Source organism: Emiliania huxleyi, assembly GCF_000372725.1.
Source record: "Emiliania huxleyi CCMP1516 chromosome Unknown EMIHUscaffold_161, whole genome shotgun sequence".
Taxonomy (NCBI): domain Eukaryota; phylum Haptophyta; order Isochrysidales; family Noelaerhabdaceae; genus Emiliania; species Emiliania huxleyi.
Genome location: NW_005200970.1, coordinates 222094 through 236716, shown reverse-complemented (window position 1 = coordinate 236716; position 14623 = coordinate 222094). Strand labels below are relative to the sequence as shown.

Here is a 14623-nt window from a genome sequence, read left to right as displayed (position 1 = left end):
TAGCCTGCAACGCTTACGCGGACGCGGTGGCGACAGCACACCTCGGGGATAACGACACGGAGGACGCCTCGAAAGTGGTGCGGGAAGCGGTGCGGACGCGGCCATGCATGTACACGGTGCGAAGGGAGGCGGCAGAGAACGCAGAGAAGAGGGAGATAGTGGACCGACGGACGTACGGACACATGTGTAAGAGCGCGCACGAGTGGGTGTGCGAGCAATATCGAAAGACAGTGAGGCCGGGGTCGCACACGGCAGGGGTGGCGGGACGGTTGTGGAGCGAAGTGGCAGTAGCCAGCCTCAAGCATCGATGGGATAATAAGATGAGATTACCAGACGAGAACGGGGGGAAGGACAGGCGGGCGACATTTGACGACGTCGGGTAGGGCGCTTCTGCATCACCCAGTGCGTTGCGGCAGTGCGAGCACTGCACACATATTCAGGTTTTGGCTCGGTCCACTGCATCGAACACGCCGTCACCCTCTTGCACGACCTAGACCGATGTGAAGACCATTCGACGCTCGACCTGGAGGACTACGCATTTGTGATGCGGTGCCTGCTCGAGAGCGACGTCCACCGAGCGAAGGAGGACCTCGTGATCAAGGTTTTGGGAACCTTGCATGAGGGAAGCATCCCCTTTGAGCCTGCGGATGATCAGGTGGCGGGCTGGATCCGGCTGGCCGTGTCGCTGATGCGCTTGTATCCCAACGTTCCGCCCGAGCCGTACGGGCAGCACGACACGGTCGTGTTCCACGCCCTCTGCGTGATCGAGGTGCTTGCCGGTCGAGCGTTCTGCGCCGCTCGCGATCGGCGACGAGCACATTTCTTCGATGTCGACGCGGTTGTCCCAGAGGCGGTGCAGGTCATCGTTGAGCTTGCCCTCGAGACGCTGTCCTACGATAGCGGCCCCTTCTGCCCCGAACTCTCCATGGTGGCCTTTGCCGTGAGGCCGATCGCGATACTCGTGGACTCGCCGGCGGCGGCCGCGGGCCGCTGCGGGCTGCCTGCTGCTTTGGTGCGGCTCCTGGACACGTTCCCTCCCGTGCCAGCTGGCGAGTCGCTCGAGTCGCAGGAGCGCTCGGACGAGCTGTGCGAGCTGGCCCTCAAAGCTCTATGTTCGTTGGCGCTCACTGACGGCGCCGCAGTCGTTGCCGCTGACGCTGTGCGCATTGCGATGCACGTCCTCTCGCACCCTCACCTGCCTCAGGCATGGGAGTGGGCTGTGTGCCTGCTCTCAATCCTGGCGTCGGACGGACACGGCGTGCATGAGACGACGCGAGCGACGCGGGTGACGCGAGCGTCACGAGCAGGGCGCAGCCGCGGTCAGGGGGCCGTCGGCTTCCTGCGGTGGGCGGCCCGCGCCGCCACGTGTGGTTCCGGTAGCGTTTCGCGGGGCGCGTGATTTAATTCTTTATTTGTGTGGGGTGCCTCGGTCCGAGAGATACATTAAAGTCCAAAGAAAGAAAGAAAGAAAAGATTCCCGCCAAACACGAGGGAGATGGGAGGAGCTCCTTTCAGACGAATCAGTTTTGTTGTAAATTCTAGCACATTTCTTTGTAGTTTGTTCGCCGAGGTGCGAGGACACACACAGGACGCACCTCTAGCGAGGCCCGCATAGTATGTGGGAGACTCCTGTGGCTGTGCCGCCGGCGCCGCCCCTGCCACCCCTGAGTTTTTGGCTGTGCTGTGCGAGAGAGTTGTTTTGTTTAAATTCTTCTTCATTACAATTTAAGGGCCGGTATCCCGTGTGTGTGTGTGTGTGTGTGTGTGTGTGTGTGTGTGTGTGTGTGTGTGTGTGTGTGTGTGTGTGTGTGTGTGTGTGTGTGTGTGTGGTGTGTGTGTGTGTGTGTCACACACACGGTATCCCCTACCTTCCTTCAAAGAAAGCCCCCCCACACCCGCGCAAAGTGCGCGCAAGCCTCGGCCCTCGCCGGGGCGCGACAGAGCCGCGGCGCCGCCGATGCAGCTATCCCTGGTGTGGACGGTTTTTTTCGCGGTATCCGCGGCGGGATATGGCGGGATATGGCGGGATATGGCGGGATACCGGGAGATACCGGGAGATACCGGGATCAGATACCAGGATATCGAGATACGGGCAGATACGGGCAGATACGGGCAGATACGGGCAGATACGGGCAGATACGGGCAGATACGGGCAGATACGGGCAGATACGGGGAGATGCGAGGAGATGCAAGGAGATACGGGGAGATACAGTCAGATATTGGAGAGATACATCAAGATACCGCAAAAAAACCGTCCACACTAGGACTGCAGCTGGAAACGGCTTGCCGCTCGCGCGTGGCAACGTCGAGCCTCTCCCGCTCAGACCTCGCGGCCCGCGCCCACAAGGCGAGGCGCAGCACCAGCGCCCCCACCTCCTTCATCCCAAGCTTCAGCTCCGCCACCTGCTCCGCCAGCTCGGCATTGGAGCGGCGCTTCGGCCGCGGACTTGGCATGCCGCCCCGCGCCTCCTCCTCGTCGGGCTCCACGAGCCGCTTGTGAGGCGGCTCGCGCCGCCGGCAGCAGCAGCGGTAGAAGCAGAGAGCGCCAGGAAGAGCCACCCGGCTACTCCCAGCGCCAACTCCAGCGGGGAATTGGCGAGGATGGCTCGGCCCGCCTTTACCACGTGATCGCGAAGGAGGGGGGGGGGAGCACTCGGAGTGGATGTCCGGTTCCGGTCGTCCAATTTTAGCTTTAGCGAGTCGCCGAGGGGGCGCAGGCTCCACTCGCGCACCGCGCTCCCGTGTTCGGCGACCTTCTGGGCCCACCGCTCAGGGAGCAGCGCGCCCAGCTCCGTTTCCAGCTCCTTGAGGACGGGCGCCACCGTCCCGCCGAGCTTCTCTACAAAGTCGGCGTAGAAGGGTGGGGGTGGGGCGAGCGGCGGCGGCGGCGGCGGCGGCGGCGGCGGCTTTGGTGGCGGCGGCGGCGGCTTTGGTGGCGGCGGCGGCGGCGGCGGCGGCGTTGCTGGAGGCGAGAGAGGCGGCGGCTTCGCCGGCGGCTTCGGCGGCGGCGGCTTCGGCGGCGTTGCTGGAGGCGAGAGAGGCGGCGACGGCGGCGACGGCGGGGGCGGTGGCTGTGGCGGCGGCGGTAGCGGGGGCGGGGGAGGTTCTGGCCGCTGCCCCGGCGGCCAGGGCGGCATCGGCGGCGGTGGGTTTGGCTTTGTCACCCCTGGCGGCGACGGCGGCGGCAGCGGCGGCGGCGGCTGAGGCGGCGGTGCAGGAGGTGGTGGCGGGGAAGGCGAGGGCGACAGAGGCGGAAGCGGAGGCGAGGAGGGTGGGGGCGGCGAAGGAGGCGGCGGCGAGGGCGGAGGCGGTGAATATATTTTTTCGTAGCACGTCGTGCCGCTCGAGGGCGTTGCGCCCGCAATCGCGTCCTCCGGTGCTTGCGCCTTATAGGTCTTGCACTCGACCTGACCTCCGACGAGCGGAGCGTAAAAGCTGTAGCCGACGCAGAAAGCGTCGACGTCGCAGGACCGGCGGCAAGTTGCGTGATTCGCAAATGCGTAGGAGACGCTGTTGGACGTCGACGCGGAGTCGTACTTCCCTGGGCCGCCGGCGCGGTCTACACACCCTAGGTACCAAACCATATCGCTACCTAGACGTTCGGCGGATGAGCATTAGTGTGCCTCTTCGGTTCTGACTTTCAAACTCGGTGTCGACCACCAGCCCGACGCTCACTACAAGTGAGGGCTTTGGCACGATCCCGGGGTGTTGGTCAGGACACGATCCTATCGAGGTGGATCTCCTTTGGCCGCGAGTGTGTGTGTAGTGTGTGGCAAAAAACTCGTCTCGCTGCACACCAAGAGCTTATGCTCTGGCGAGATGTGAGGCGCATGCGCCCAGGAGCAGGGGAGGGCGTATGCGTAACGACGCTGCTAGAGATGCGTTTCGGGGCCCAGAGATAAAACTTCTGATGCCATGCGTGACCTAGTAGTGTCCCCAGCTATGGGCGTGTCCACGTTGGAGCCAGGTGTGGTGTGGGCGCGAGAATAGCTCCGCCGTTCATGGAGGCAACCGATGCGAGTCGACTGGTGTGTGTCGTCGTGGTTTCGTATCAAGAATACTCACTCACTCACCCAAGTGTGTGTGTGTGTGTGTGTGTGTGGCAGTAGGTGGGCGAGCTTCAAGCGCGCTCATCTCGATCGTCAAGGCGTCGCTACGCGCGGTCTTCCGCGGGGCCGTCAGCGCCGCCGTCAGCGGAAGCTGGACCGCGGTCGGGCACACCTGTATCGGGACGAGCGTCACCTCAGAGCCCGCCGCCTCGCTCACGTCGCTCGCCGCCTCGCTCGCGTCGCAAGAGACGGCGGCAGAGGAGCCGACAACTGTTGACCTCTCGCTCCTGCAGCAGCAGCGACAGCTGGCTGAGCGTCTCAAGCAAATGGAAGCCATGCTGGAGGCGCAACGGCGGGCGCAAGCACTAGAAAAGGTGCGCATGGACCTCCGCATTGCTACGGTGTCCGTCCTCTTCCTTCTCCCCTTCTTGTATGCTTTGCACATCGCGTCGATTCCTTTTCGCGTGAGCACCAGCCTGAAGCCCGCCCAGCAGCTGAACCGCTCCCTAAGTCGAAGGAGCATCATCAGTCTCACCCACTTCGCTCGCTGCCCACCGTCTCCGCTCCCTCCCGCTTGAGCCGCCGTCGCGGCCCTCGTTCGTCCCACTGGCTGCGGCTGTTGGCCCGTCCCTGCGTTGCCTGCGTGATCCCTCCTCCTCCGCGACTCCCTCAAGGCCGGCCGAGCCTCTTTCCACCCAGTGAAGAGCTTCCTCAGCCACTCGATGTGTTCCTCTCTCTTCATTATGCGCGCCGTAGCCTCATCATTGAGCTAGATCCACCTCTGCACCGCTCCCGTCGCCGCCTCCCGAGGCCGACACATGTTTTTCTTTTTTGCTCCCTCCGGCCCTCATGGGTTTTCCATGCCTCAAGCCTCATCGCGCCGGTCTTAGCGTTTTCGGACGATCGCGAGTCGTCGGTCCAGTTGTAGCTTGTACCACTTATCCAAAACACGCGCCTTAGATCTTATTGGTAACGTATGCTCGGTATGCCGTACACCTGCTACTGCCAGTACTGTACAAACGACCTCCCGTCGATAGGTTCCGCACGGTGGTCGGAGAGAAAACCTTCCGCAACATGCTCGCGCATCCCAGTCGGTGCACACTAAGCACTCGAAACCTGTACTGGGACAGAGCCCCTGTCGGGACCCGACCCTCTCATCCCTGGGCCCCTAGCGGCGGGCTCGCTCATGGCGGCTCGAAGCCGAACTTGACAAACCTGCCCGCGTGCCCGGGCTTCATCCCCGTCTCCTTGGCCACGTCCGCCCGATCGGCGGCGTCCAGTCCGCGCAAGAACGAGATGTCGTCGTAGCCCTCGGCGTCAAAGGCGGCGGCGTAGGCCTGCAGGTTGACCTGCGCCAGCGCCGCGGCGACGGCCGCCATGCCGCCCGTGGGCGGAGGGGGCGTTTCCCTCAGCACGGTGCGCCCGTCCGGCGTGGTCGTGAACAGGCGGCTCGAGAGCGGGGAGGGGCCGGCAGGGGCGGCGGTGGAGGAGGGGGCGGCGGCGGCGGCAGTAGAGGTGGAGGCGGCGGCTGCGGTGCGGGCGGCGGTGGCGGGCGCGGCCAGTGCGGTGGGTGCGGTGGCGGCGGTGGCGGCAGAGGAGGAGGAAGAAGAGGAGGAAGCGGCGGGAGGGGTGGAGGAGGAGGAGGCAGTCGAGGGGGCGGCGGCGGCGCGGCTTGAGCGCCGCTTCGGCGGCGGCGCGTCGGTCGGCTCGAGCGGGCGCTTTGCTGGGCGGGGCCGGGCGCCGGTGCCGCCGCCGCCGTAGGAGGAGGGCAGCGGAGCCGGGCGAGGAAGCGCAGCCTCTGCCTGGCGCTCCGGCGCCTCGCCGACCGTGCGCGCGTACGCCACCGCCGCCTCCACCGCCGTGTCGAAGGTGCCCAGGTAGACCTGCCTTCCGCCCACCGTGCCCATTGCCTGGAAGCGGCCACTGATCTCGCGCACTCCCGTGTAGCCGGTGCTGCTGCTGCTCGAGAGGTGCAGCCGCAAGCCCTCCGCCTCCGCCGCCACTGCCGGAGGCTGGTACTCGCCGACCGCGCGCGCGAACGCCACCGCCGCCTCCAACGCCGTGTCGAAGGTGCCAATGTGTGCACGTCCACCGTCAGCCGTCTGCCGCGCCTCGAAGCGGCCGGAGGCGTTCTTGATCACCCCCTTGTACCCGGTGGCGCCACCTCTGTTAGAGAGGTGCAGCCGCAGCCCCTCCGCCTCCTCCGCCGACGCCTGCCCTGCTGCTGCCGCCACCGCCGAGCCCGCTTCCGGCGCCTCGCCACCGCCGCCTCCACCGCAGTGTCGAAGCGGCCGAGGAAGACAGTCCGTCCACCCACATGGTGCTGCGCCTGGTAGCGGCCAGCCTGCACCACGGTGCTCTTGGTTACCCCCTTGTAGCCGCCACCGCCGGCCTCCTCGTCGCCGCCACCGCCCCCACCCCCCGCGCCGCCCGCGCCGCCCGCGCCGCCCGCGCCGCCCGCGCCGCCCGCGCCGCCCACCGCCTCGGCAGTGGCAGTGCTTGCCGCCGCTTGAGTGTCCGCCTCTGCAGCCACAACGCCGGCGGCGGGCGCAGGCGGCCCCTCGCTTGGCGCGGCGTCCGCGAGCTCTTTGAGGCGGAGCGAGCACTTCTGCTTCTCGTCGTTCCAGACCAGCACCAGGCAGGAGGCGCCCGCCTTCACCTGCGCCTTGACGATGCAGCTCCCGCAGTCGCACGGCATTTTGAGCCGCAGCGTGTGCAGCTGCGCTTTGGGCTCGAGGGTGAGGCGGAGCTTTCGGAGGTGCGGGTCGGCTGCGCTCTCCCTGTCAAGCGCGCGGGCGAGCCGCCCGCTCTCCGCGAGGCTCTGCCAGGAGAGCGGCGCCGGCGGCGCATCCGCCATTTGCGAAAAAACGGCACTTTTTCGGTGCTGGTAGCCCCCCCAAAACAGGCGCGCGCAGCGCGCCCAGGGGCGCCGCAGGCGCCCCAAGCGGCGCGGAGCGCCGCCGCAGGCGGCGGACAGCAGGTGCGCGAAATTAAACGCCATTTTTGGTTCCGCGGTTTTGCCACTAACATTGAAATCCGGTACAAAACGACTTAGCCGAAACAGCTGACAGACAGACAGAGAGCACACACGTTCGAGACGGGGGTGCGCCGACCGCCGTCGCGGACCCAGAAAAAACGGTTCGCTCGGAAAACCTCGTTGGGACCGGGGTTCGACTGGCTCCATGAGGCAAAATGGGTTGAGAATGGTGTGTCGCAGCTTTGTGGTGCGAGCAGCGCAGCGCCAGGCCGACCACTGGCATTCTCTCTCTCTCGCCCGAGCGGCTGTGGGACGGAGGCCCGCCGAGCGAGTGCGAGCCGCATCGGCGGCCATGTCTCCCGCCGCCGCGAGCGAGTGGCGCAAAAAGGCAGCGTCGCGCTTTTGCCTTTTTTTATTTTCAGCACTCCGCAGCGCACACTACTCGGGAAGCGCCGATCGCGATGCTCTCCGCGCTGAGCTGCTGCGCTCTCTCCTTCTCAATTCAGCGCGGCATCGACGGCGTTCTTAGTACTCGGCTGCCCCAGCCCGTTGCTGCCGCCTCCATCGCCTTCGAGATCACTTCGGTCCGAGGCGACGACGCCTCTCTCGACCGCGCCGCTCGCTTCTTCGTCGAGGGCTTCTGGGCGGCGAGCACAACCACGGACACTGGCGGCGCGCTCACAGACCGCGACCGCGACCAGCTCGCCGCGCTGCAGCGGGACGACATGATCGCTCGGTACGGCGAGACGGTCGGCGCTCGGAGGCTCCGCTCGTCGCTCTTTGTGGCGGAGGACCCGAGCAGTGGCGCCATCGCCGGGTGTGTCGGCGTCGAGATGGCGCTCGTCGACCCGTCGCGCGGCCGCGTCCTCTCGCGCGCGCAGTCGGAGAAGCTGTTTAGCGACGAGCTCAACTCGATGGGGGCGCGCGAGCGGGGCACGTACCGCAAGATGAGTGCGGCGGAGCTGACAGAGGCGCTCTTCCCAGAGTACAAATGCCTCGCCCTCCTCGCCAACCTCGCCGTCGCGCCAGCCGCGCGCGGCAGCGGTCTTGGCCGCCGGCTGTGTGCGCGGTGCGACGAGGCGGCGGACGCGCGGGAGCATAGAAGCCGAGTCCGTCTTCCTGTCTTCCGTCTTCTTGTCTCCCAACCAGCGCTCGAGACGACACGTATTCCGCTGCATTCCGCTGCATTCAATGTATTCGTCATCCCGCCCGTAGTCGCGTGAAGGCATGGGTACACTGCACAGTGCCGTGCTCCCGCCCTCATGTCGGCGTCTTCTGCTTCTAGGACTGGGAGCTGCCCGCGATCATGCTGCAGGTGGAGCTGCACGAGATCGCACGAGATTACACGAGATTACACGAGATTGCACGAGGATACACGATATTACCGAGATTATGCGATCGTGCTGCAGGTGGAGCTGGCAAACGCGCCCGCTCGCAAGCTGTACGAGGCCGCCGGGTGCGCCGAGATGCAGCCGAGATGCAGCCGAGATGCCGCCGAGATGCTGCCGAGAGGCAGCCGAGATGCTGCCGAGATGCTGCCGAGATGCTGCCGAGATGCTGACGAGATGCAGCCGAGGTGCTGCCGAGATTCTGCCGAGAGATCGCCGAGAGAGATAGCCGAGAGAGATAGCCGAGAGCCAGGGAAGAGCCTCCCCCCCCCCCCCCCAACACACACACACACACACACACACACACACACACACACACACACACACACACACACACACAACAAACAGGTACCGCGCGGTGTTTGCCGACGAGGGCGCGAGCGCGCTACGCGTGAAGCCGGGAGGCGCGGAGCTGCAGCTCGAGTCCGTCCCGTCGACTCTGCTGCTCATGGGCAAAGGCGTCTGACGATGGCATGCGCTGTGGTTGGACTCTAGACTCCTTGTCCGCGTTACCGCCTCTTGCTTCGTGTGTTTCTTGCTTTTGGTGTCCGTGATGTGCACCCAAACACGGAGATCATACGGAGAGGTGAGTTTCGTATGTGCCCGAAGGGAGTACCGAGTGTACGGCTTTCGCAGGAGAGCAGTCGCGCGACACGCGACTGGTGCATCACTACACATGATTGTAGAGAAAGCATTTCGGAAAAACCCGGGCTGGCGCGACAGCGGACAGGTATTCTGCACCTCCGTCGTACATCCTATCGTCATAGTCAAGCACCACCCCGGCGCCGTGGGTCCGTGCGCGGCGCGGTCCCTTCGCTTGCCCCCCTTGCGCTAGACGCCACTCTTCGCCGCGCTGGGGGCTCAAAGTGCCGTCCGCGCCTCCTGCCACTCTCGAATCGTCCGGCGCAAATTGTGGTTCGGGATTAAGATGCTACGCTCGAGCTCGCCGCCGGAGTTATGCGTACTACCATTTCATGTTGAACACGAGTTCTCTGAGGCCGCGGTTGGTTAACGTCCAACCTCCTGCGGGAGCACGATGCTCTGCTATGCCAGGATGATATGTTCGGGTACCTGTACCTGTTGTCAACTCAAGCCCACCTGCATTGAAACTTGCATGGCTGTATGGTTGCGAGGCTCACTTTGCGGGCCAATGATTTATGAGAAGCCAACCACCCCGCAAGCCACCCCGGCCGGGCGCCCATTGGGTTGCTTGCTAATATAATAAAAATCCTGACTATAGATTAATTCCTGATTACGCTCTCACTCTGCGCCGTCTGCGCGGTGCCCCGGCCGGCGCGCCGTTAGCCCGTTACTGGCTGACTTATACTATACATAGTTCAGTGATGCCGTTATTGCGTCACCTAATTGTATAGTCGTGCCACAGGCACTATCGTTAACTATCGTACATGAGTTGATGAATGTACAAAATGGCATTGACGGTTGTAATGTTGGGGGCGGATCCGGCACTCCCCCCTTAATTCACGTGGGAGCATGATCGATCGCCCACTCCAGACAGGAGCGCAGCAGGGCGTTGTGGTGAGGCAGGGCTACGGGAATCCAGCGGAGGCGTGGAGAGGCAGCGGTGTCGGCAGGGATCGGAGGCTCGAGAGAGGGAGGGGTGTGGCATGTGGCTCGTGGTGGAGGGGGCTGGAGAAACGGCGGCATTGGCCGCTTATTTGCGGGCCTTGTGCACTGCGTCGTCAAGGAAAGCCAGCTGCACAGAGGAGAGGCCAAGCTCGAGGATCGGCGTATCGAGGCTGAGGCGGGCGACACCAATCGCCCGCAGGGCTGCAGCAACAAAGTCTGGCGCTGTAGGCATGAAACGTGAGTGCTCTTGCCCAGTATATAGGCGGCGCTAAACGGACCAGTCAGAGAAGGGTGGGGGAGGCGCGCGGTTTCGTCCCCGTACCCCCCCCCCCCGGGGCGGGTTCTTTGTTTGCCAATAATGGATACCAAGAAAGAAGCCAAGAACACCGCGGTTTTTCTTGTTTTTGCGTCACACTCTTGTGTCTCCAAGAGCCGGCGTCGCGCTGCCGCACTGCGCGTCGCTGACCCCGAGCTATGCCGCGACGCTCACAGGCCCGAGCGGGTGCGAGAGCTGTTCCCAAGCAGCCGGTCTGCGGCCGCCCAGGCAACTCTACCGCGCCTCGGCCGCTCTCCATCGGCCTCGGTGTCACGCACACTTGCAGCCAGGGGTACCGTCCCGAGTACATGAAGGCGCAGATCTTCCGGCTCGCGCTGCTCTCGTACCGGCAGTCCGGCCTCCTGCAGCTGGCGTCCGAGAAGCTCCTCTTCCTCAACGATCCGAACGCGGAGTGCCGTGCACTGGGCGCCTCGTACGGCTTTGGCATCCTCACGCCAGCCGCCGTGTTTGCCGCGCCGCACCGCTTCCCCATCATCAACCGCGAAAATCCCAGAGCGCACCTGAACGCGGTCGCGGGCGGCAGCAAGAGCAGGCCGCGCGACTCGGCGTACGCGCCCGTCGCCCCGGACGTCGCGCTCTCCGGCGAGACGGTGGCTGTCGGCAGAAAGACAGAAAGACAGAGACGCACGCGCCAGACGAGGGAGGGGAGAAGGACCGACTGCCCCCACCTGACGGGGTGGGCAGATGCATTTCTTTCTAGCGATGCATTTCGCCTTGCTTTAACCAAACATCACGTGTGTTTAGGTGACGGTCGGCACGGCGATGAGCTTCCTCTTCCAGGCACTCTCGACAGAGCAGGTGCTCTTCCTCGAGGCTGACTTCGTGGTGTGTGCCTAATTAAGAATCAGTTGGGTGAATCAACTACCCCTAGGTGCTCTTCCTTGAGGGCGACTTCGTGGTCGGCGTGCCGCCCGACTCGCTCCGCGCGCAGCTCGAGGCGGCGGCGCTGCTGCGGGGGGTCGATGCCACACTAGAAGCGGAACCTCTCCCCAAATCTCCCCCATATCTCCCCCATATCTCCCCCCGCAGGCGGGCCTCCCGCTCACGCGGCTGCAGTCGCGAGCGACCATCAACCAGCCGGGCGGCCTCGACGCGCCGTGCTGCTCCGCCGCCTCCGCCACGCCGCACCGCGAGTGCCGGTACCGCCTCCACGGCGGCAGCTGGGCCCGCTCGCCCAACTGGCGCAACTTTTACTGCGACGTTGACATGCCGGCGCGCGGTGCCGTCCTCATGGCCACTTGCGTGCGCCGGCCGACGATGCGCTGCTTCTCCTCGACCGACGCCAACTGGAGCAACCGCCCGTTTCTCGCGGACCGGCGCTGGTTCGTGCATGCGCCGCTAGAGCCGTCGGGTGTGGACGGCGTCTCTTCACACCTCCAGCTGTGAACAGGTTCCCGCACGCGCCGCTTGAGCCGTCGGGTGTGAACGGCGTCTCTTCACACGCCCAGCTGTGAACAGGTTCGTGCATGCGCCGCTTGAGCCGTCGATCAAGGCGCTCAACGCGTCCCTCGGCGAGCTCTCGCAGGTCGTGCCCGGTATCTCCCCCACATCTCCCCCAATATCGTCCCCACATCTCCCCCACATCTCCCCCATATCTCCCGCATATCTCCTCTCGCTAGCTTCCGCAGGTCGTGCCCGACGACAACGGCGCCTTCGAGGTGCACGCGCTCTCAGCGTCGGCCGAGTAGCTCATTCCATGCCGCGGGGGAGGAGGACGGCTCAACTCGTGGTGTTGCCCGCCAAAAGAAAGCCAATTCTTGACTTGGGCCCTCGGGGAGGCCTGCGGGCGGCCTTCTCTCGAGGTCTCGAGATACACAAAGCGGCCAAACGTAGGTGCACATGCTCAACATCGACTGGGGCCGCGCCGCCGTCCCCCTCTGCCTCTCCGCCGACGGCGTCTTCGAGCACTACGGCTACTCGCAGCCGCAGCGCGCGATGCTCCGCTCCCTTAGCGACGCCGACCTCGCAACGCGCAGCTACCTCGATCTGCTCGCCGCCGCGCGCCGCGATCCCGCCGCCAAGGAGCCGCCGGTGGCTCCGGGTTCGAATCGCGGCCTTCGCGGAGCGAACGCGGCGACCTTGGCGCGCCTCGCGCACGTGCGCGCCCGCGACAAGACGAGACGAGACGAGACGAGAAGGAGAAGGGGACGTTGATGTTTTGCCGCAGCGGCCGCGCCGCGAGCTCGCCTCCGTTTTGGCGCCGACGCAGCGCGCGGCCGGGGCCCGCGGGCCGCGCAGCGACGTTCGCGCGGCCGAGGCTGGGCTAAGGTAAGGTAAGGTAAGGTAAACTTCTCCACACACACGAGGTGGTGGGGCAAGGGGGGGCAACCCTCGCGTCTCCACGTCTAACGACAGGAGCCCCACGGCATTCAAAGTGCAGCAAGGCCGGGCTCTCCGGAGGTGGCGAAGCCGAAGGGCCCCCGGCCCGGCGGCCGGGCGCAGACTGGGGGAGAGAGAGAGTTTTGTGTCTAGATGAGAATTACGGTGTCGCGCTCTCAATCTCTGACACAAAAGAGAAACCTGCGCTCTAGACAAGAGAAAAAGCAGCGCTGTCTCACGCGCGCGGGCGGAATTTGGCAGAATATGAATAAATAGGGCGCCGCGGTGCCGGTGGCTCTCAATGAGGTGGAGGTACCATCGACGTAGAGCGCGGTGAGGCTCTGGCGGGGAGAGGACGCATCAGAGGGCCCCGGCGCCAATAATCGCGTGAGGAAGGCAGCCTCCCCCTCTCTCTTCACTCGAGGACCGGCGCGTTCTCGGCGACCGCGGGCAGCGCCAGCCTCACCCTCCCGCCCGCCTTCTTCCTGCGGGACGACGACCCGCCCTTGATCGCCTAGCAGCACGCAGCACCGCGACTCATCCACCCCTCGCCTTCACACGTGGCAACGAACCGCCCTTGATCGCCGGAGGAGCTGCGCCCGACCCCTTCAGCGCAGGCGGCTGTGCCTTCCGGGGCGGTGGAGGTGGCGCCGCCGCCGCCCGCGGCGCTGAAGCTGCCCTCGGCGCCGCCGCTGCCCTCGGCGCCGCCGCTGCCCGCGGCGCCGCCGCTGCCCTCGGCGCCGAAGCCGCCCTCGGCGCTGAAGCCGCCCTCGGCGCCCTTGGCGCTGGATCCCCCTTGCGCGCCGGTGGCGGCGGCGGTGCGGCAGTCTTCCGCAGAGAGGCGGGTGGTGCGGCGCCCTTCGGCACGCCCTTCCGCGGCGACGGCTGCGACGCCGCGCCCTTCCGGGAGGACGGCGGCGGCGCGCCCTTCCGCGGTTGGCGCGCTGGCGCCGCCTTTGCAGCCGCCGCCGCGGAGGGCGGCGCGGAGGGCGGCGCAGCAGCAAGCGGCTCGGATGCCGCTCTCGCCGCCGCCTTCGCCGCCGCCTTCGCCGCCGCCTTTGCCGCCGCCTTTGCCGCCGCCTTCGCCGCCGCTGCCTCGCTGGTCCCTACCGCGGGCGGGTCGTCGGGCATTTGCCTGCAGCGCGAGCACACCAGAGTAATCTCGGGTGATCTCGGGTGATCTCGGCTGAGTGGCGGAGGTCGAGCGCGGTGCAACATGCGACGCAGCCGAGGGGAGAGGTGTGTGTGATGCAGCACAAGATTGGTCTTGGCGGAGAGCGGGTTGTGTCTCAGCACCAGAGGTGGGAGATGGGAGGAGAGCGAGGCGTGATTCAGCACCAGAGTGGTGTTGGAGTGGATGCGCACGTCGGCCTCAGCGCTGGCTGGAGCCGTCGGCGGTCTCCCGCACCTCTACTGCCGAGGGCCTCCCGGACAGGGGGTAGCGTGGGCAGGTATGGGGAGATACGGGGAGATCTGCCGCATCTCTAGCCGGGAGAGCCTCTTTCGCGGAAAAAGCCGGCTCAGCGCGGCGAGGGGCTCCTCGTCGAAAGGCTCGCGCGCCTGCTCCACGGGCGTGGCGGCGTGAGCGGGGCGCCGTCCACACCACGCCCTCCTCGCGCCGCCCGCCGCGCAGTCTCGCGCACCGGAGGATGACGCGGGCCAGCCCCGAGCGCAGCCTCGATCCTGCGCCGCGCACGGGTGGCCTTTGGCGGCGGCGCTCCCGCCGCGAGGTGTCGGGCGCAAGGCTGGGCGGGGCGCAAGAGTGGCGGTGGGGGCGGTGCGCAGTGTGGGCGGGCGGTGCCGGTGCACGGGGCGCGCGCCGGAACTGGTGGTCGCGAGGCGTCATAAGGTCGATCCGTGCCGGAGGAACAAACGCGAGCCCCGCCTTTGCCAGCCGCTTGTTGACGAGCGTCACACGCTGTGTCGCGTGGGACGACGCGTCAGAAGGGCGCCCCGTCGGGGCCGA

The 14623-nt window shown here is 66.0% G+C and overlaps 5 protein-coding genes across 5 annotated transcripts; 4 read left to right on the top strand and 1 right to left on the bottom strand.

Annotated features, from left to right (window-relative positions):
• Nucleotides 1-544: 544 nt before the first annotated feature.
• EMIHUDRAFT_230166 (hypothetical protein) lies at nt 545-1404 on the top strand (the record flags this gene model as incomplete). The annotated part of the gene is made up of 3 exons (XM_005785356.1): nt 545-961; nt 1070-1285; nt 1381-1404. 3 exons carry the CDS (start codon nt 545-547, stop codon nt 1402-1404), a joined length of 657 nt encoding a protein of 218 aa, XP_005785413.1.
• Nucleotides 1405-4001: 2597 nt separating this feature from the next.
• On the top strand, nt 4002-4977 carry EMIHUDRAFT_230164 (hypothetical protein; the record flags this gene model as incomplete). Its single annotated transcript, XM_005785355.1, has 3 exons — nt 4002-4028; nt 4148-4559; nt 4940-4977. 3 exons carry the CDS (start codon nt 4002-4004, stop codon nt 4975-4977), a joined length of 477 nt encoding a protein of 158 aa, XP_005785412.1.
• A 22-nt stretch (nt 4978-4999) lies between these two features.
• EMIHUDRAFT_364161 (hypothetical protein) lies at nt 5000-5536 on the bottom strand. Its single transcript, XM_005785354.1, has one exon. It carries the CDS (start codon nt 5426-5428, stop codon nt 5234-5236), a length of 195 nt encoding a protein of 64 aa, XP_005785411.1. The 5' UTR covers nt 5429-5536; the 3' UTR covers nt 5000-5233.
• A 1947-nt stretch (nt 5537-7483) lies between these two features.
• On the top strand, nt 7484-8973 carry EMIHUDRAFT_441699 (hypothetical protein). The gene is made up of 4 exons (XM_005785353.1): nt 7484-8114; nt 8312-8341; nt 8436-8482; nt 8763-8973. Exons 1-4 carry the CDS (start codon nt 7488-7490, stop codon nt 8878-8880), a joined length of 822 nt encoding a protein of 273 aa, XP_005785410.1. The 5' UTR covers nt 7484-7487; the 3' UTR covers nt 8881-8973.
• A 1502-nt stretch (nt 8974-10475) lies between these two features.
• EMIHUDRAFT_112017 (hypothetical protein) lies at nt 10476-13837 on the top strand (the record flags this gene model as incomplete). The annotated part of the gene is made up of 8 exons (XM_005785352.1): nt 10476-10928; nt 11083-11163; nt 11210-11296; nt 11368-11660; nt 11797-11863; nt 11967-11996; nt 12172-12379; nt 13275-13837. 8 exons carry the CDS (start codon nt 10476-10478, stop codon nt 13835-13837), a joined length of 1782 nt encoding a protein of 593 aa, XP_005785409.1.
• Nucleotides 13838-14623: the final 786 nt, after the last annotated feature.